Source organism: Lissotriton vulgaris, chromosome 7, assembly GCF_964263255.1.
Source record: "Lissotriton vulgaris chromosome 7, aLisVul1.2, whole genome shotgun sequence".
In the NCBI taxonomy this organism is placed as follows: domain Eukaryota; kingdom Metazoa; phylum Chordata; class Amphibia; order Caudata; family Salamandridae; genus Lissotriton; species Lissotriton vulgaris.
In genome coordinates this window covers 1754975814-1754996577 of record NC_141695.1, presented here as the reverse complement: position 1 = coordinate 1754996577, position 20764 = coordinate 1754975814, and the positions used below count along the sequence as shown (strand labels likewise).

At 45.5% G+C, this 20764-nt stretch overlaps 1 protein-coding gene across 16 annotated transcripts in view; it reads left to right on the top strand.

Moving 5' to 3' along the window:
* The window catches only part of LOC147706588 (cell adhesion molecule CEACAM5-like), a 274782-nt gene that overhangs the window by 117642 nt on the left and 136376 nt on the right, over positions 1–20764 (top strand). For all 16 annotated transcript variants that reach the window (XR_015297670.1, XR_015297672.1, XR_015297673.1 and 13 more), the window contains exon 5: positions 11608–11892. Coding sequence is in view for 7 of the 16 variants with exons in the window: in XM_086933068.1 (XP_086789194.1) it covers positions 11608–11892 (285 nt within the window). In the remaining 9 variants the exon portion in view is untranslated. The remainder of the gene's footprint in view (positions 1–11607; positions 11893–20764) is intronic.

Genomic DNA, 20764 nt, shown 5'->3' with positions numbered 1-20764 from the left:
CCAGTGGATCATCCTTGATGGAACACAGCAGATCACCCTCGATGAAACCCAGTGGATCATCCTCGATAGAACCCAGTGGATCACCCTCAGTGGAACCCAGTGGATCATCCTCGATGGAACCCAGTGGATTACCCTCAATGGAACCCAGTGGATCATCCTCAGTGGAACCCAGTGGATCACCCTCAATGGAACCCAGTGGATCACCCTCGATGGAACCCAGTGGATCATCCTTGATGGAACACAGCAGATCACCCTCGATGAAACCCAGTGGATCATCCTCGATAGAACCCAGTGGATCACCCTCAGTGGAACCCAGTGGATCATCCTCGATGGAACCCAGTGGATTACCCTCAATGGAACCCAGTGGATCATCCTCAGTGGAACCCAGTGGATCACCCTCAATGGAACCCAGTGGATCATCCTCGATGGAACACAGCAGATCACCCTCGATGAAACCCAGTGGATCATCCTCGATGGAACCCAGTGGATTACCCTTGATGGAACCCAGTGGATCACCCTCAATAGAACCCAGTGGATCACCCTCGATGGAACCCAGTGGATCACCCTTGATGGAACACAGCAGATCACCCTTGATGAAACCCAGTGGATCATCCTCGATGGAACCCAGTGGATCACCCTCAGTGGAACCCAGTGGATCATCCTTGATGTAACCCAGTGGATCACCCTCGATGTAACCCAGTGGATCACCCTCAATGGAACCCAGTAGATCATCCTCGATGGAACACAGCAGATCACCCTCGATGAAATCCAGTGGATCATCCTCGATGGAACCCAGTGGATCATCCTCAATGGAACCCGGTGGATCACCTTATTTGAACCCAGTGGATCATCCTCAATGGAACCCAGTGGATCACCCTTGATGGAACACAGCAGATCACCCTCGATGGAACCCAGTGGATCATCCTCAATGGAACCCAGTGGATCACCCTCGATGGAACACAGCAGATCATCCTTGATGGAACCTAGTGGATCATCCTCAATGGAACCTAGGGGATCACCCTCGATGGAACCCAGTGGATTACCCTCGATGGAACCCAGTGGATTACCCTCGATGGAACCCAGTGGATCACCCTCGATGAAACCCAGTGGATCACCCTTGATGGAACCCAGTGGATCGATCCTTCAGGCTGGAGACAGGCTCTTGCTTTCTGAGCCCAACAATGTCCTTTCCTACTGAACTCTGCATTTGATGTCAACACTACAACCATATATCCAGCAGGCGAATGTAGGCGAAAGTGAGATTCCTAGGTATGACATTACTGACTACTTTCCCCGCTTCACAACAATCAGAGGGTTAAAATTGTAATACTGTGTGATACTAGCGCACCCTGGACAAGTTCCATGTAAATCACAACCCTGTGCGTAGTTGGAGTAGCGGGACTATGCGGAGGTCCATGGAGTTGGGAACAAACTCTGTGGAACTTTGCTCTGCTCCTCCACCCGCCTCCACCCCCCCTCCTATTAACAAAGAATTAGACTTTAATGAAAAGTAAAATAAAAACCACTTACTTGTACTGTGGCATCCTCGGGCTGCCCTCCTCCTCTTCCTCGCCGTCTCTGGGTAATCCTTGCAAAAACTGCACGCGCACCAGCGCATGCACATTTCTTGTGGCTGTGTGAAGGGGGCTACAAAAAGAAGCATGGTCTATGTAATTAAAGGTTTAGCTTAACCACATAAACCTCTTTCTGTGCCACCCAATCAGCATCTTTTTTCCTCTCTCAGCTGTCTGCACTTGCATCCGGGTATATAACCAACAACTGACTTTCACCTAAAACAAGCCAAGACTATTGGCTTTGTCAGTGGTTGTTAGCAACAAAAATAATCAGGTGTTTTGCTGCGCTGCACCCCGTTAGTCACATTTTGATTGATCTTTTTTGTGTTGAAATTGTTTATTAAGAACATTTTAAATAAATCACAAATGCAGAGACATATGCAGAGGAAAAAATGGAACATAGTATAAATGAGGAAACCATTCATAAAATATAACAAAGGAGGCACAAAACAACACATCCTCTAGTATTCATAAGGCAAAAATTGGGGTAAAAAGATAAGAAAAGAAAAAGAAGGGAAAGAAAGGAAAAAGAGAAAGAAAAAAGAAAAGGGGCCCAAGAGTAACAAACTAGTTGTGAAGAGAGATGGAAGCAAGAAGAATGAGAAGGAGCAGAAAAGAGAGGAGGGAGAGAGAGTAAGAATGTTACGAGGTTGGTGAAATTAAGGAGGGAGAGTAGCCGTAAAAGAAGAAGAGGGAGAAACAGAGTCATTATCCACTGTGGTTTCCAGGAATGGGGACCAAACTTGAAGAAAGATGGAAGCTTGGTCCTGCAGATTATAGATACACGTTCATAAGAAGCTGTTTGTATCATTGCCACCAACCACTCCTCCTGAGAAGGAGGTAATGAAGATTTCCAATGACGCAATATACAAATTTTTGCCGTGGCTAGAGCAGTATGGAGGAGACGAGTCTGTGGCTTAGTAAACTTGGAAAGGCCACGAAAGTCATGTAAAGTTATATTTGCAGAGGTAAAGGGTAAGGGCAATGACATAGAATGAGCCAAAGTGTTTCGTACAAAAAGCCAAAATGATCTGGTACGAGGGCACTCACATATAATCTGCGTTATATCACAGCCGGAAGCAGAACATCTCCAACACAAGGAATGCAAGAGTAACTTAGCATGATGTAATTTGACCGGGGACCAGTGCCATTCATGGAGAATTTTAAAAATACAAAATTTAAGGCGGGTTTCTCTAACACCCTTATGTAAGCCTTCCAGAATGAGATCCCACTGGGTGTCTGAATATGTCACAGAAAGGCGTGATTGCCACTTCAATTGAAGAGCTTTCGAAAGGGGTTGCGAAAATAGAGGGTGCAGAAAAGTCTTGTAAAGACCAGAGGTGACACCCTTAAAAGTTCCCCATAAATTCAGATAAGATAAAATAGGAGAAGCGGACAACAATTCAGGTGGGGAACCTAGATGTTTTGTGATAGCTTGTTGAAGATGGGAATATTTACAGGATTGTGTGGGCGGTAGATGGAATTCCTCGCTTAATTGGGAAAAGGATTTGAAATTATCACCATGGAACAGTTGTTCCAGGGAATGAATACCAGCCTCCTGCCACAGAGGCCAGGACACAGTATGACCCCGCACTCGAATAGCCGAGTTAGACCATATAGGAGCATTAAAGTGAAGCCGCGAGTTAGACTTAAAGATACGGTGACATCTTTGCCAAGATTTATACATAGCGGATAATATAGGATTTTTGGGGTCAAGAGAACTGGAACCCTTGCCATATAAAAGGGACAAACCAGGCCCAGAGGCCAATAAATGGCGTTCAAGTGGAACCCATTGAGGGATGTCCTTAGACTTAGGTAAAAAGAAAGAAAGATGGGAAAGATGGAGGGCAATGGAGTAATGCTCGATAGAGAGAAGACCCAAACCTCCCTGCAATTGGTGGGATTTTAATTTTGCAAAGGTGAGACGCGGCTTAGCTGTACCCCATATAAAAAGTTTAATTTTTGAATCAATGGACCGAAGAGTAGCCAGAGGAATAGTCAAAGGGAGCATACCCAGAACATAAAGAAAACGCAGTAAGGTGACCATCTTGATCGGCTGAACCCGTCCCCAAAGGGATAAACCTAGGGCCTTCCATTTATCGAAATCCCTTTGCATTTGCGCAATCAAGGGAGTTAAATTGTCCATGACAACGTTATCCAATCTCCTATTGAGGATTATCCCTAAATATTTAAGCCGAGAAGGTTATCAGTGAAATGGAAAACCAGAGATTGCATCCTTTGTAGTACCAAGGGACATAGGTAAGGCTTCGCTCTTATCCCAGTTTATCTTATAGCCAGAAAAAGAAGAAAAATCATCAATGACACGGAGGAGGCCAGGGAGAGAGCGGGGAAGATTAGTAAGTGTGAGAAGAATATCGTCCGCATATAAATACATTTTTGAATGACCAATTGGAAGAGGAACGCCCACCACAGCAGCCGATTGACGAATTGCAGCAGCCAGAGGTTCCATAGCCAAAAGGAAAAGAAGAGGGGAGAGTTGGCAACCTTGTCGGGTACCTCGCCGGATAGGAAATCGAGTAGAGAGAAAACCTCCACATTTAACTTGGGCAGATGGGCTATCATAAAGTAGTCGTACTTTAGCTGTGAACTGATCACCTAATCCAAATTTTTGCATTATGGTAAAAAGGTATTCTGACTCAATACGGTCAAATGCTTTTTCAGCATCTAAATAAAGAAGTAGGGCATCATCGGCAAGATGTTTAGCAGACCATAGGGCATGGGAGAGAGTACGCAAATGATTGCGGGAGGAACGACCGGGAACAAAACCTACTTGGGAGATCTGGATTATGGAAGGCAAAACCTTGCGGAGTCGTGATGCTAGAATGCTGGCAAGAATCTTAACATCAGAATTTAAGAGAGATATAGGACGATAACTACTACACAATAGAGGATCCTTGCCTGGTTTTGGCAAAACTGCTTTGATGGCTTTGTTAGAGATAGAACCAAGAGAAGACTCCTCAACGGCTTCCCCAAAGGCAGCATGAAGAGTATCAAGCATACTCCGACCAGTCCATTAAAAAAATTCAGGAGGAAAACCATCATCTCCCAGAGCTTTATGGTACGGTGAGGCAGATATAGCTGAAGAAATTTCCTCCTTCGTGATAGTTCCCTCAAGTAGAGCCCTGCCATCATCGGAGAGCTGCGGAAGATGAACTTCATCCAGAAATTTAGACATCACTATCGTATCTACCTGAGTGCCTGGGGAGTATAGAGATCTATAAAATGAGGCGAATTCCTCAACTATCTCTTGCGGCCGAGTAAGGATATCACCACCACTTGATCTTATTGCTGGAATCGCCATAGCGGCCTCTCTTTTACACAACTGTGCAGCCAAGAAGCGACCAGCTTTCTCTCCTTGTTCATAATGACGGCCTTTCATCTTTTGTAAGGCATATTCCGCTTTAGAAGTAAAGAGAGTATTGAGGGACATACGCGCCTGTTCCAATAACTTTCGGTTTTGAAGAGATGGTTGCGAAATATATAATTGAGAGAGTCGCCGAATATCCTTTTCCAGATCAATTTGCTTGGCAGCGTTCTTTTTATTATAAAGAGCAGCGTCCCGCATAAGTTGGCCTCTAATGGTTGCCTTAGCAGCTGCCCAAACCGTTCGTTTAGAGGAAACCGAATCTGCATTATTGAGAAGATATTGTAAATGTGTAAATGTATAGGCATTTATATAGCGCACTACTTACCCGTGGGGTCCCAAGGCGCTTCGACCGCTGCGAAACCCTTCCTGGCTTCCCTGAGAGATGGTCCCTTAATGGGTATCTCCAGGGTGAGACCAGGCATCCCTGGCGGTCTGGTGGGGCCGTTAGTGAAGATGAGGCAAGCTAATGCCCAGAGTTGCCGAGTGTGATCGCTGATCAGAGTGGGCACCGAGGCGAGAGAATTATCGAGTCCGCTGACCCTGGTCCAGAAACCTGCCGCACCGGGAATCGAACCCTGGTCCCGGGCCGTCCTCTGCTCTCGGGTCTGCCGCCTCTAACCAGTGAGCCACACTACTTCACTATATTCACGTAAGTGGGATTGCAAAAGAAGTTTACCCGCTGGCGTTTTATATTTGTTGATATTCAAACGCCACGATTTGCACCCCGCACTCATAAGACCCAAATCTAGAGACAAAAGGACAGGAGAATGATCAGATATAGCTGCTTCTAAAATCTTGGAATCAGTAACCAGTTGGACGGAATCTTGTGAAAGAAGAAAGTAGTCAAGACGCGAAAACGTACCGTGAGTAGAAGAAAAAAACATATATTCTTTATCCTGCGGATGACTTAGTCGCCAGTCATAAACAAGACCAGTGTCAGCAAGAATGTCACCGAAGATGGCTCTGTCCGAAGCGTTGAGAGTGTCAATGCAACCTGTTCTGTCAAGAGCAGGATCCAGTGCCAAATTCCAATCACCACCAATGAGAAATTGAGAAGCATTTATTTCCGTAAGAAGACGATTTAGTTGAAGAAAAAATTGCTTTTTGGAACCAAGCGGAGCGTATACAGAACCAAGACAAAGGAAGGAATTGCCAAGCTTCAATTTAACAAAAACATACCGACCTTCCGGATCCGACCATGACTTTAAAATTGTGAAAGGAAGTGACTTCCGAAAAAGGATGGCGACTCCGCATTTACGAATAGGGTTAGGATTGGTGGGATCAGGTTTAGAGACTAAACTATGGATGACTTTACCAACCCAGTCTCTGCCGAGCTTACTAGACTCAATATCATCCAAATGAGTCTCCTGCAATAAAGCAATGTCCACATGCTTAGAATGTAAATAGGAAAGAACTTTCTTACGTTTTATGTAATGGGTGAGGCCATGGACATTCCAAGAAACCACAGACAACGGATGAATAGAAGGCATGATAATAGGATTGAGTTAACAAGAAGTGAGGAAAAGCAGAGGAGACTCTGGGAGAGAAAGGGAGAAGAAAAGAAGGAAACAGAAAAGGAAAAGTGAGTAAGAACAGTAGAAGAGAAGAGCAACCTGAACTGTTAACTGCGGGTCTGGGCACACTTAGAGCAACGCCAGGGGGAGCTGGACCCCCTTCGAGTAAAGAAGTATGGGGATCCAGAGGATAAATAATAACATGAAATACATAATGCATAAGAGAATAAAATATCATCATCAAAGTCGGGACCAACTCCTGTACGTCTCCACAGGAGACTGTCACAAAATGTAATAAGAAGAGTAACCAACACATTAATACCCCCTGCATCCTAAAGATTACATGAGAAGGATATGAGAAGAGTGAAAAAAAGCAAGAGAGATAAGGCAAAAGGAAAATAAGATACAAAAAAGAAAAAGTGTGAGAGAGGTAGAGTAATAGACGCAGAAGAAAATATTAGAACCTATTTAAAGAAATATGTGAAACCATCCATAGTAGAGTAAATGAAATAGATAATGTCACTTTTAACAACAAGTACAACATCATAGGAAGGGGAATGCATTGGAAAAGGGACCGGCATAAAAGAGGTAACAACTTTAAGGAAAGGCTGCGATCAAATATATACTCTAAGGAGTTCAATCGCCTAATACAAAAACGTAAAAGAACAAGGAGGCATAAGCCACAATATGAAACAGAGAACAAGAGTGATCACACCACAAAGAGGAACACACCGTTAGAATAAAACCTAGACGAGAATAATATGACAAGAAAAAAGAGAAAACATAGCTAATGAGAAGAAAACAGGAATGGGGAACATGCCAACATTGTCATAGAAAAGGAGGGAAAGAGATAGGAGGTATGGGAAGAGTAGGGAAAACCCTAAAGTCATACAACAGAGAAGAAACAGAAGAAAAATGATCAAACACAATTTAAACCAAGAAAACAGTAAAACAAAAAGACATCATATAAAACTGGAGTAATTAATACATGAAACAATTGGTGATAAGCGTAGCAACAATAACAACACCATGGCTAGGGGAATGAACAGGAGGAGAGAAAGATCTCTTGTGGGATAGGGAACAGTCTTATAGTATATAATAAGCAAAACCTGAAAATAATTAAATAACTGCAAACTGTAAATCACATAGTAGTAGTAAATATAGAAGAACTATAAAGCACAGAATACTATTTGGAACACTAAGGAGAATGAATCTTATTGTACCATGCATTAAACTCTCGGTGAGCTAAATGAGCAGTGAAAGCATTATGAGCAATAAACACTGGTATACACTTATAGAATAAGAAAATGTAATTAAACATTAACGCATCGAAAAAATTCAGTCAGCATCAGAAGGTGTCTTAAGAGGCGATCTGGACTTGTCCCTTTGCTGCGTATTAGTGTGAGAAGAGACAGAACGTAGAGCCGAATCCTTGCCATCCTGAGAGCGAGACAGACGAGTGAGATCTCTGCCACGTTGTCTAGATTCAGGAGCGGAATATAATTGAGATGTTGAAAGATTCGTAGGTGAGGACTTGGACTGAGAAGATTGAGCATAGGAAGAGGACTGCGTTTCCATATCGTCAGACCTGATATAGCATTCAGAAACTGCTGTAGAAGTGCAGGATCATAAAAGTCTTTGGACTCTCCATTCCTAGTAATACGAAAACGTACAGGCTCAAATAATACATATTTGATGTCCATTTGACGTAATTGGGGTCCCATGGGGAGAAATACCTTCCGTTGTTCATTCGTTTCTTTAGAGAAATCTGCAGCCATATGGATGGTATGACCCTGAAACAGAAAGGAACCATGAGTACGAGCCAATGATAGAACCTGTCTGGTTTGCTCATGTCGAAGGAAACAAGCAATGATTGGTCTAGGTCTTGCAGAAGAGCCAGGACGTGGTGGGCCCAATCTGTGAGCACATTAGAGCTCAAGAGGAGGAGTAAAAGAAATTCCAGTCAAAGTGGGAAGGGCATCACAAAGAAAGGACTTCATGTCTTGCTTCTCAATATTTTTTGGAAAACCAAAAAAACGGATATTGTCCCTACGACTGCGATCTTCCAAATCGATGATCTTACTGTGTAGGAAAACTAAGTCTTGATCTGAATCCTGAACAGAATCCAGACGACCCTCAATGTCCATTATTTTAGAGTCAATGACATCAATCCTGGAGTGAAAAGTAGTAAGTTCTGCCCTGATAGACTTAGTTTCTGCAGTCAATGAAGTAAACTCCAGAAAAAACTCCAACGAATCCAAAACGCCTCAGCCAGGATCATATTAGACATCCCGCGTAACGAACACATCTCTGGTCACCTGAAAAACCTCCACTGGCTACCCGTCAATAAGAGGATCACTTTCCGACTTCTAACCCACGCACACAAGGCACTCTACGAAATCGGACCCGAATGCCTCAACTCACGACTGTCCTTCTACACCCCCCCCCGCCAACTACGATCCTCCAGCCAAGCCCTCGCCAATGTACCTCGCATCAACAAGACCACCATGGGAGGTAGATCCTTCTCATACCTGGCGGCTAAAACATGGAACTCACTTCCCACTCACCTTCGCCTTACCCAGAACCACCTAGCATTCAGAAAGCAACTTAAAACGTGGATATTTGACAAGTAATCCTCCTCCCCTCCTAAGCGCCTTGAGACCCTCTGGGTATGTAGTGCGCTATATAAATTTTATGACTTGACTTGACTTGACATAGCAATATCCAGACCCTCTAACCGCTGGTTGACCCCAGAAAGTTCTTGCAAAATGCGTTGCATAGTGTCAGATAAGGATTTGTCGCTCTGAAGCAATGCAACTTGCGATGAAGGAGGTGACGTAGAGCCATGACCTTTAACTGCCACAGGAGAGGATTGTTTTACCACTTCATTGAAAAGTGGCTGTTTAGGCCCACGACCACCATTTCTATTGTTAGACAGTCCGTGCACCTGTTCAATGGTGGTCTGCAGTAGCGAATAGAGGAAATATTGGAATATGAGGCAATAGTGAAGCCAGGAATATAGCAAATAACAATGAGGTAATAGGGTGTACGCAGTAAGAAAATAACCAATATGAAGAGCAGACAAGTAACACCTGAAATCGGAAAATTATTACAATATTGCCATAGAAAAGCGAATAATATGTCACGAAACCAATGAAATTTTGGAGTAACCAATCTTGCGTACGTAAACTACCTCATAAGCAAAGCATGTAAATACAGTAAATGGCCGTAAAGAAAAACAAAGCACATGAGCTCACAATAGAAAATAGTGACTGTAAATGAGAATTTAGCCGTCAGTCTTTTCCGTCTGCCTCTCCTTGTAGTAGTGTAACTGGTAAGGTACCATATTGGGAGAATAAGACAGAGAACAGAAATAGTAAAACTGAGGAGGGCAAGTCGATCTCACACAAATATCACTTATGGCACATAAAGTAGCTAAGCAAAAGTGCCAAATCCAGTTGGTGAAAGTGAGAGGGAGAAATGAACCAGTACTCCTGCACGTGAATCTGCCAGTACCATTATTTCTGCCCTTTCAAATGATAGACACTGTTTGCTTCCACATGCAATAACAAATATCAGAAGTGATAATTCAGGTAATATTAGTTCTGCCAGTACTGATAGAGCCGCTGGGCACATGTGCACATTTAATTAAGTAGACATGTTTCCGTGGAAGAACAAATGTGCCAGTCTGTTAGGTTTCCCATCATTCCGGTTGTGGTGCCTTTCTTATTCAAAAAGCATTAATTGCAGCTTGTGAGGAAAACTAACATGAGAGCAGCCTGAGGAGGGCGCTGCTTACTGTTCATATTGGCATTGAGAGATATCGAGAGGCAGCTTGCAGCGTTTATAAAGCGCACCCCCACCTTCTGAGGAGGCGCGACCCTGGTTTTAAGGTGGTAGTAGCGCAGGCGCCGCCTCGGCTGAAGAGAGGCGCGGCCACAGAAGCGCGCGAATACCGAGGTGTACGCTGTGGAAGTCGGCCGCCTCACCGTCACTCCGCTGCCATGGGAGTAAGAGCCGCTGTCCAGGAAAGGAGAATACCGCCGCAACCCTCACGGTTTCTGGAGCCCTGCCATCGCCAAATAGACGTCCCACTCGAGCTGGTAAGTCGGAGAAGCTCGTCAGGGGTCCGTCCCTCGGCGGAGCTCTCCTAGCAGGTGCCCATCTTCCTGCGTGGCGAGACCACGCCCCGCACTATTTCGATTGATCTTAACCTTGGCACACCTCATTGCTGCTCACCCTTCACCGGCCCCTTCTTCTCAGCCGTGCTTGCCTTTCTTTCCCTCATCACCTTGTTCATTTCTGACCCCAGACTGTCCTACCTTTATGGTGTTGTCTCTGTAAAGCTCCTCCTTGTTGTTGAACACTCTGAGGGAACACCTTGGCGCTACGTGGAACAGGATGAACGGATGCTTGAAGAAAACAGACACATTCGCGATCCATTCTGAGAACACATTTTCAGACGTTTATGAAGGGTTTCAACCTTACAACGTCATCACACCTGGTCCATATTCTGCCCTTTGACCTGCCTCATAGCACGTGGACACTCACAAAACAGGTCTCTGTACACCTGTCCAAGGAGGAGACCATGGCACTGGTGGACATGTGTCTTTTCACAGAGAGGTGCCATCATGGACAATAGAGAGTGTAGCGCCTAGACTCTGTTAGCATGAAAAGGCATGTCCTGACAGGTGGGTACTGCATTAATAGCGGCTCGAGAAGAGCTCTGAGGCACTTCACAATGATGTCAGTTAGTCAAAGTCCGGTAGTGTTTTCACTTTCACAGAGTCAGACTGATGTGGCCGTGTGAGGAGATGTTATTAGCAGGACATGCAGCTTAGACATACATGCACCATAGACATACATGCACCATAGACATACATGTACCATGACATCTTACATTAACTCACATATGTCAGCACCTGTGTTGTTAATGGCCACACAAGCACCATATACATACATGTATCATGACATCTTACATTAGCTCACATACATCAGCACCTCCTGTCTGTAGATTGTGGCCATGAACTCATTGTGTACCTTTGACCTGTCCTCTGAAGGCTAATGTATATGAGTTGTTTAATGAGTACAAACCACTCATCTGTTTATTTTCCTGTCTTTTGATTGGCAGATCCCATCTCCAATGTGACCATCTCTAGTAATGGGACTTCAGGTCACCTTTGGGAAAATGAAGGCTCAGTGAATCTGACCTGCTCGGCTCTGGGATCGGATCCCATCTTCTCCTGGACGTTCAATGGGAGCGCCCTCCCTCAGGACTCACGGTACCGTCTGTCACCAGACAACTCATCTGTTGTAATCAGCCCGGTGACCAGAGGAGACATCAGACCCTTCGTCTGCTCAGCGTCCAATCCTGCCAATACCCAGAGCAGCCAGCCGTTGCTGCTTTCCATCTCCTGTGAGTACCGCCTGGAGAGTGCATGGAGCGATGGATGAATGTTTGACTCAAAGCATTAACTATTATGTATCTATTGCATGCATCATTCGCCCTGTTCTGCAACGTATCTTGAATTACTTAAAAAGTTAATATTTAAAGAAAGGAGCAATATATGAGCCAAGAGGCAATGTAGTAACTGTTTTGATTATCTATGGATTAAAAACTACGAAAACCCTACTTTACAAACAAATTCTGCGCCGTCCTCATTTTGTAGGACCCTCCCCACATGTCAACCTGGGATCACAGCAGTATTAATTTCTCTGAAGCAGCTCTTGGTACCTGGGTTCATAGGACATTCTGCGCTCTCGAGACACAGCGGAGATGGTTCACACAGGCAGGAGGGACAACAGATAAACAAGAGGTCAAGTCACCTGTCCGTACCTGGTCCCCTCTGCTATTGAGGATCAGTAGAAATCTTGTGTCAAAAGATGAAGAGAGGTGTTTGGCTCCAGAGGGATGTTCATCACCACCCCCTTTTGTACTGCTTTGTTCGCCATAAGTTGGCAGGGTATGCTCAGACGTGAGTCCCTTGCTCACTTTGCCACTGGATTCAAGCAAGCCGGGCTGAAGACGGCTGGAATGCCAGAAACCGGTCCTCGGAAGCTTGTTTTTCGGTCCAGGGAAGACATGGCTTGGCAGTTCGGGCTGGACTGTTCCCATGAGGCACAGGGTCAGACTGATTTGCATATAGCCATGTCTGAACTGGGGTGGCAGAGTGGGCTAAAGAACGGTGATGGATCAAACCCAGATCTTTTGACTGGGTGTGAGTGTTTGATTGGTTCAGATGCTCCGTCCATCACCACCCCCTTTTGTACCGCTTTGGCCGCCATAAGTTGGCAGGGTATGCTCAGACGTGAGTTCCTTGCTCACTTTGCCACTGGATTCAAGCAAGCCGGGCTGAAGACGGCTGGAATGCCAGAAACCGGTCCTCGGAAGCTTGGTTCCGGTCCAGGGAAGACATGGCTTGGCAGTTCGGGCTGGACTGTTCCCATGAGGCACAGGGTCAGACTGATTTGCATATAGCCATGTCTGAACTGGGGTGGCAGAGTGGGCTAAAGAACGGTGATGGATTAAACCCAGATCTTTTGACTGGGTGTGAGGGTTTGATTGATTCAGATGCTCCGTCCATCACCAACCCCTTTTGTACTCCAGAGGGATGTCTCTCCAGGACTGACCAGGCTTAGGATGCAGGAAGGCAGACATCAATAAAAGCAGGAAGCATGGAAGTCTCAATTTAAAATCCAGCAGCCAATTTTCTCCTGATGATACTTCAGGTGGGACAATTTTAAGGGCAAACCCAGTCTGTGATTGGTGACGAACCCTGAATAAAACAAACTAAAATTCTGAGACTTTTCCTGCCAAAGGGAATCTGTTCTTGCTTTGTTTCAAACGACATCTACAGAGAAGTAGCACTGCTGCTCTGGTATAAACTGCCTCAAATCTCCTGTCTACAAACTCTAACCAATGGCGTGTTTGTCCTTCTACTGAGGATGAATCAAAATGTTCCCTCCTGTTCTGGTTTGCTCCACTTTTCATGCTGTGAGCTGCCCCACTTGTGTGAGGATGGACAAAGATATACCATGTTGTCCCTTCCTTTCTGGTGCAGGTATGGCCTGGGTCTAGGGAGAGCAAGAGCCTTAATATATGTGTTGTTATGTGATGTCTTGTTATGTCATGTTATGTTATGCTGTGTTCAGTTATGTTATATTATGCTACGTAGTTTGTATTATGTTACGTTACGTTATGTTATGCACATTTGTATCGCGCACTGTCCCCCGGGACGGTGTCTTGGCGCTGATATAGCCCCATTTACTTTAGTTTACCTCCGGAGCTTATTGTTTGGACACATGATCCCTTGTGGGGATATAGTGAGAATGGGGCATTGTGGTGTGAACCACATAGGGTCAGACAGGAAAGAGTGAACGACCCCTTGATGTGCTCTGTTGCCAACATTGAGGCAAACAATTCTGACACGATTTAAACATAGAGATCAGAGAAATATACTGATGCCTGTCGTGTGGCGCTAGCAGGCGCAGTAATAAATGAATGAAGTAGAGAAACTAACTTCCTGCCTGAAAGGGCTGTTATTTATTACAGACCTGACGCCAGGTCCAGCCCTGTCATGAACGTTCACAGGGGGATACGATCAAACATCCCCTCATTCGGATTCAGGTGATATTGCCTGATGGACTCCCAACACTAAATCCCTCCCTTGACCAAAGATAAGAGGAACACAACTAAACTAAACGCTCATTAACGAGAGTTAATAAATAACGCCAGCGTGGCCAAAGATGGTCCACTACAACGTCTGTGTATCTCTGAGAGGGTTTCGGGTCCGATCTCAGGTAATACCAAGTCCGGCTCTAGGATTTTTTTTTTGGGTGGGCCAAGGATGCATTTGGGTGGACACAATTTGTTGCTTCTTGTGGTAGCCTATAAGCCCTAGATGACATCATATCTACTTGCAAACAGTCACCATGATACAACGGGTCGATTCTGTGTGTATACAGAGCACGTGGAAAGTTATTTGCAAGTAAGAGCAATGTCTGGACTTAAGTGCAAACCCGCAAATTCCAACAGGCCAGGCTTCAGAACAAGTACTTCCAGGCCTGATTATCCACTTTTCTCCCATCCTTCTCCTGTGCACCGTATCTCACAGCTGACCTTGGGCCACAGCCCCATATCAGCCACCATCCAGCTCTACTTTCATTATTCCCGTAAGAAACATTAGTAAAATCACCTTCAAACTTAAAACATTGAATATAGCAGTAAATATAATTTGCACACACTTTAATATGTTCCACAGTTGCCCTAATGCCCTAACTATTAACCCCTTCCGTGCTCATGATGGCCCCCGGCCGTCATGAGTCACGGTGGGCGTGTGCGCATAACGGCAGAGGGCCGTCCGAGCCACGCCCGTGATCGGAATGTTGAGCACCCTGGTGGAATTTGCACCGCAGCCCAGGTGTTAATTAAATAAAAACAGAGAGGCCATGACAGGGCCGGCTAGGGCGAAAGTCTTTTTTGGCGTCCCACCAATGACCTCTTTTTCCGCAGATACCATTACTACCACCCTCCTCTAGTGCCCCTTATCTTTCACTAGCCACTTTCTCATATGCATTTCATTTGTTGCATAGCGCTACCAGTGTAGGGTGTCACAGAACTTTACACCACGCACACATTATACAGAGAAAATGAATCATACCAGTATGTAAATCAGTCTATAGGGAATGCCATATAAACCAATGAGGATTACAAGGTGTAGAAATCACGTCATCCACACTGGTGGGCAGTATATTTTAAGAGGGTTTGGGCTGGGGAAGCAGAAACTCAGGATTTAAAGCATACCCCAGTGGTTGGGGGTTGGCTTTACTAATAGAATTGTATATCGGGCCAAACTCTTTTTAGCAACATTAAAATAATGAAAGACTGGGGAAGTTCTAACTATATAGTAACACAAAAAAAGTTTAGTTCTAACTATACCATTCATGTTTGTAGGCAGCTATTTGATGACAGTTCATAGGTCACTGTCCCATGTTAGGATTGTAACTTCTGAACTGCAAGTAAAACAAGAATCTTTGTGACAAAGGCAGTAACCCACTGAGCTATCCACATAAAGCACAGGTCATCTGCATTTAAAAACTCCCAACAGGCAAAGGATTGCTCTCCAGTAGGAAGATTAATCAACAGGTTTGTTGGCATTTTTATTGTTGTTTTTGCATCCATGGCCATGATAATGAGGAAAACCATTGAAATGAAGCATGCACAAAGTATTTGCCTTGCTGGGCCTGTGTAGATAAAAAAAAATTAGTAACACATCATCTTTCCTACTCCCTTAGTCAAACTTTTTGTCACAGCCTGATCTGATATGTAGCTGCAGGGGTCAGGAAAAGTAAATAGGAATAAACAAACTTCTTTCTCCAGTGCTGAACAGAAAAGGAAATATCCACGCAGCAGGATGTGGTAGGCAAAGGTTACTCTGTGTCAAATAAAGAATGTGCCCCTTCGCCACGCCCCTATTGTTCATGCATGACACAGCGAACCTTTCTAAAAGGAGTTGGGTGATTGGGGATGGCTGTGAGAAAGATCCCAGCCACAATCATGCAACTCCCAGAATAGGAAAAAAAAAAAATGTTTCGAGTAACAGTCTAAATTAAAGATGCCATTTTGTATTGGCCTCTTCGCCGTCACTGCGAGTGCCAAGGTTCGTGTTTGGGTGGGCCAGGCTCATGTGTGGGTGGGCCTGGCCCACCCGGCCCACCTAGAACCGTGCCTGGGTGATACTGTTTTGTGCCTCCGCTTTAAGTGGGAGCATGGGTGGTTTCTTCAGCTATAGACCTCCTTTGGCACAAGAGCCCTCTTCATAGCTCTGTGGATTAAACATCAGTTTGGCAAGGAGGGACGCCTCCTCTTGCTCCCTTGGGCTGTTTGGCTGGGTCTCTCCGGGTTGCCTTGAAGGGTGTCCTTCCCTGAATCCTGGTCTATCAGGATGCTATCAGGCCCTGATGGTGCCATTTTGAAATTGAAGAATTTCTGGGTGACAGTCTCTTCTCCCCTCCTGGCAGTCACCATAGTGCCTTTGACAGCTGTGACAATCACTTTGAATGGTAGGTGGAACTTTCCTCCTGGGTTCCCGCCCTTTATGAACACCTGATGCCAATGGCAGATGGTGTAGTGTCTAGCTCGGAATCTGCGTGAGGCGTAGTCATTGTTGTTCATTCGTCAGGCATCTGAGTGGTTCAGGAGTCAGGGAGACCCGTCCACCTGGGGTGGTGGGGAGTGGTGTCTCATATTGCCCGGCTGAGGCTCAAGTGGCCTGGGGCACTGGCGGTAGTGGAATTAAGTGTTAGCTGGTATTCTCGTAGGAACATGTAAATGACGGTCTCCACATTTTTGGCTGACGCTACTGCTATGCGGATTACTTTTGTCAAAGTTCTCGCAAATCTCTATACTTCTCCGTTGGCCTGGAGCCATCTTGGCATGATGCCTCAATGTTTGATGTTGTGCACCTGGAGATAATAGGCCCACTCCCAGCTGTTGAAGGGTTGCACGTTATCTGTGCGGATTTCTTCGATCAGTCCATGGGTGGCTGTGATTTTCCCTACCTTTGAGTTGACCACTGATGCAGATGACAATTATTTATTTAGTTGAAATGTTTTATAAAGCACGAACATGGCCCGCCAGGGTATCAGAGCACTGTACATCGTTGCCCGCTTGTTTAGGCTAGAGAGAGACGATATAATCAAAATCAACGTAACAACAGTAAAAGCATATTACAGACAAAGGTATATCGACATCAGTGTGTTGCACAAAAGGTTCCTTGCAATGTAGGGCAGGTAGCACATAAGATGAGAGCAGCATTTCACAGCATGGCAGTAGTTCTACTTTCAGCTACCAGCAGAAATCATCTATGAGGATAAGCATGTACGACCTGTCAGAGAGGCTGCCAAAATCCACGCTGACTCTTTGCCACGGGCGGTGGGTCCTTCTGTAATAACTGCTACTGGAGGTTCAGGTTGGCTTGTTGTCTGGCACACAGTGCATTCTTTGAGGACTTCCTGAACTTGTTGGTCCAGGTCAGGGAACCATACTTTGCTCCTATGCCTGTTTTAGATTACACCACCCCTTGGTGGGCTCAGTGAACAAAAAGAAAGGCTTGGTGTCTCAGGCTGCTGGAGAGGACAATCTGAGTCCCTTGCAGAAGACAAGCGTGTGCCCTCACCGAGTGTTATTATCAAACATGGTGTAGACACTGGGGCGTCCTTTTCGCTTCTCTTGTCCAGTGCTTAGAATGACAGCGGAGGGTGTCCCAGTTCCTATTGCAGGCAGTCATCTTGCTCAATGCTTCCACGACATCTGAGAGGGATATGGAAGTGGCTTCAATCTCTTCAAGAGAAGGCAGACATACTCCTCAGTGTCTAGGGTTCATGGGCCTCTGAGGGGGTGACTGGTCAAGCATGGCGTGTTAAGAAGTCTGCTGGAATACTGGTGCCTGGTCAGTATTCTACCATGAAGCTGAACGTCTGTAATTGTAGGATCCATGTATCGATTCTCTGTGGTGGCTTGGATGCTAAAACTTTGAACAATAGTATGAACGGTTTGTGATCCACATGGATGGTGAAAGGGTGGCCATGTAGGTACGCGTAGAAGTGGCGACACCTAAGGGGATTGCAATGGTGTCTCTCTCTTTCTGCAAGTATCTTTGCTTGGTTGATGTGAGCGTTTGGCTTACATAGGTGATGAGGGCCCACTCAACACGGTCTTGACATAGGGAAATTTCAGCTCTTAGCCCGGTGGGCTAGCATCTTCAGCTTACTTTGATTCTTTTCTAGGGTCAAAATATGCTGGAGTCATGTCAGTTCACAGCAAGTCTTTGGTGTTGCAGAAAGTGGACTCTTTCTCCTCTCCCCACACCTACAGGCTTCTTCGAAGCATTTCAGGTCTTGTTCCACCTCGGGGTGAAGGTGAAATACAATCGGCTGGTGGCAGAGTTCCACTGGTTCAATTGACTTGTCGATGTGCAGTTGGATGGATTTGTCCTTGAGACAGACTATGCCATTGAACAAGTGGGCAAACTCATGCATGAGCTTGCCAATGTTGCTGGCATGTATACTAAAGGTGAAACACAAATCTGAGTTCTTGTGAAGTTTGGCAGCTTAGAAGGAAACTGGCACCATCCTGGGAAGCATATATTTTGGCTTTGGCGGAAGTGCCCTGCTGGGTGACTTCAATGTGAAAAACTCAAGCAAGCTGCATGCATGATTAGTTGCTTGGTGACCTTGGTGGAGTGAAGGGTGGGTGGCTCAGGCTTGTTGTAGTATAGGTCTGTGCCCATGTCTATCAGGGAGGTAATTGGCTGGCTCTGAACCTTGAGGAGGCAGGTGGGCATGGCTCTGGGTGTTTTGCATGTCATATCGACAGACTGCATGAAGTGGACGACTTCTTGCTCATCATTGTCTCTGTCACTATGCATGGGTGTGTCAGGGTGTGCATCGACAGAGGCGATGCCCTATTTTGGATGGGCCGGGGTAGGCACACTTTGGATAAGTGGTTCAGTTTTACACATGCAGCGCACTTCTTACTCCATGCTGTGCATTCTCCTCGATTGGGATGTGGACCTCTACACTACCGGCATGGGTGGCTGGCCACCTCTGGCCTCCCTCTATGCTGGTGTTATTGGCAGGCTCCTCCTTGAATGGTGACTTTAGGGCCATGTGCACATGTGCTGCCCTTGCCTTGGAAAGTTCTTTGGACTGCCCTAGGGACAGAATATCTGTCATCAACTTGCAGGATGCATTCTCGAGTTTCACTGACGTGCACCCCTGGATGAACTGTGCCCTCACCTCATCCGCCTCATATGGAAGAGTGCAGGTGCTTGCCAGTTCTTTAAAGTTGGGATGGAACACGACCACAGACTCGTCTGGTTTCTGTCCAACTTTACGGAGGAGGAGGCGTTCATAGTGAGGGTTTGCAAAGGTTAAAAGTGGGTGAGGACGGCATTCTTGAGAGTTGTGTAAGTGGGTGACGGGCCTAGTTCAAGGATAGACTTGGAGATATTGTGCACATGAGCTCCGCCCAGCTGAAGAAGCATTAGCTGTTTCCTGCCAACGTCGATGTGCTTGCCCACAAAATAGGTTTCCAGGTGCTCCATTTAAGCTTCCAGAGGGTGGGTTAAGTTGGTGGGGGGCTAGTGACAACAAAGGGTTCCAGTGAAGGAATGGAGGTAATGCTGGGTACTGGCTTACCAGGTCAGATGTATGCTGCTGGGCTGTGTACTATACCACCCTCAGGAAAATGCAGCCAGGCAGCGTTGAACCTCCAGGTGGGAGCAGGTTCCTGGGGTGGCAGCAGTAGGCATGTCGTACAGTCACATGGAGCTGCTAGGTGACTCCTGGATTTGAAAACGCGTGTGGCACAGCGTGAGCGTTGCTTCTGATGGGGCAAGATTTCACTTCCTAGATTTACTTAGGAACCCCTGGCCAATGGTCTTTGTTGCCTGCTAAAGAAGTATGGAAGGAAGTCAGATAAAATTACCAGTTATACATTTTCCCTTCCCATCTGAATAAAGGACCACTGACTCGGGATTCAGGTTTTGTTAATTTATTACTAAACCAAAAATAACAGAATATAGACACACCTCAATATGGGAGAATAAAGATACATGAATACTAATACAGAGCCAAGCCTACGAATATAGTTCATTCAGCACATTAAGCAATGAACTCCAAAATCAGAGCACAACTAAGTATATACTCTGTGTCCAAATCCCTTTACATTTGTAATTCAGGAATTAAATGAATAGTCTCTCCCTACTCTACCTCTAGAGTGACATCCCTACCTAGCTTCCCAGTCGAATCCCCCTCAAAGGTGTCAGCATGTGATGACTGCCTAAGAAGTACACTCACTTTAAATGGGTCAAGTAGCGTAAAGCCATGAAGCTCGTTCTTAGATGCTCCCTTTCCTCAGTCCAAAGCAGAAGTCCTGCAAATCTGTCCTTGTGCTTAATACAAAAAGACAAAGTTACACCCCTAGCAAGTCACATGGTAAGCTATTCCGTGAACACCCTCTTTGAGTAAAGTTCCACAGACTCCAATTAATTTGATTTCTTCCCAGACGACCTTGGTTCCCAGGTTTCACAAGGCACGAAAGGTGTCCTCCCTTTTCTCTGTTTAAGTTTTTCAAAGACATTCCTCTGCTCCCATGAATTTTCTTAAATCTGAAATAATGAGGTCCCATTCCAGGACCTGCAGTAGAGGCGAAAGGAAACTCTCTACACACGCCTAAATTCTGATTAACTCATAACTTGAAAGCAAAAGAGGAGTTACAAAACTTA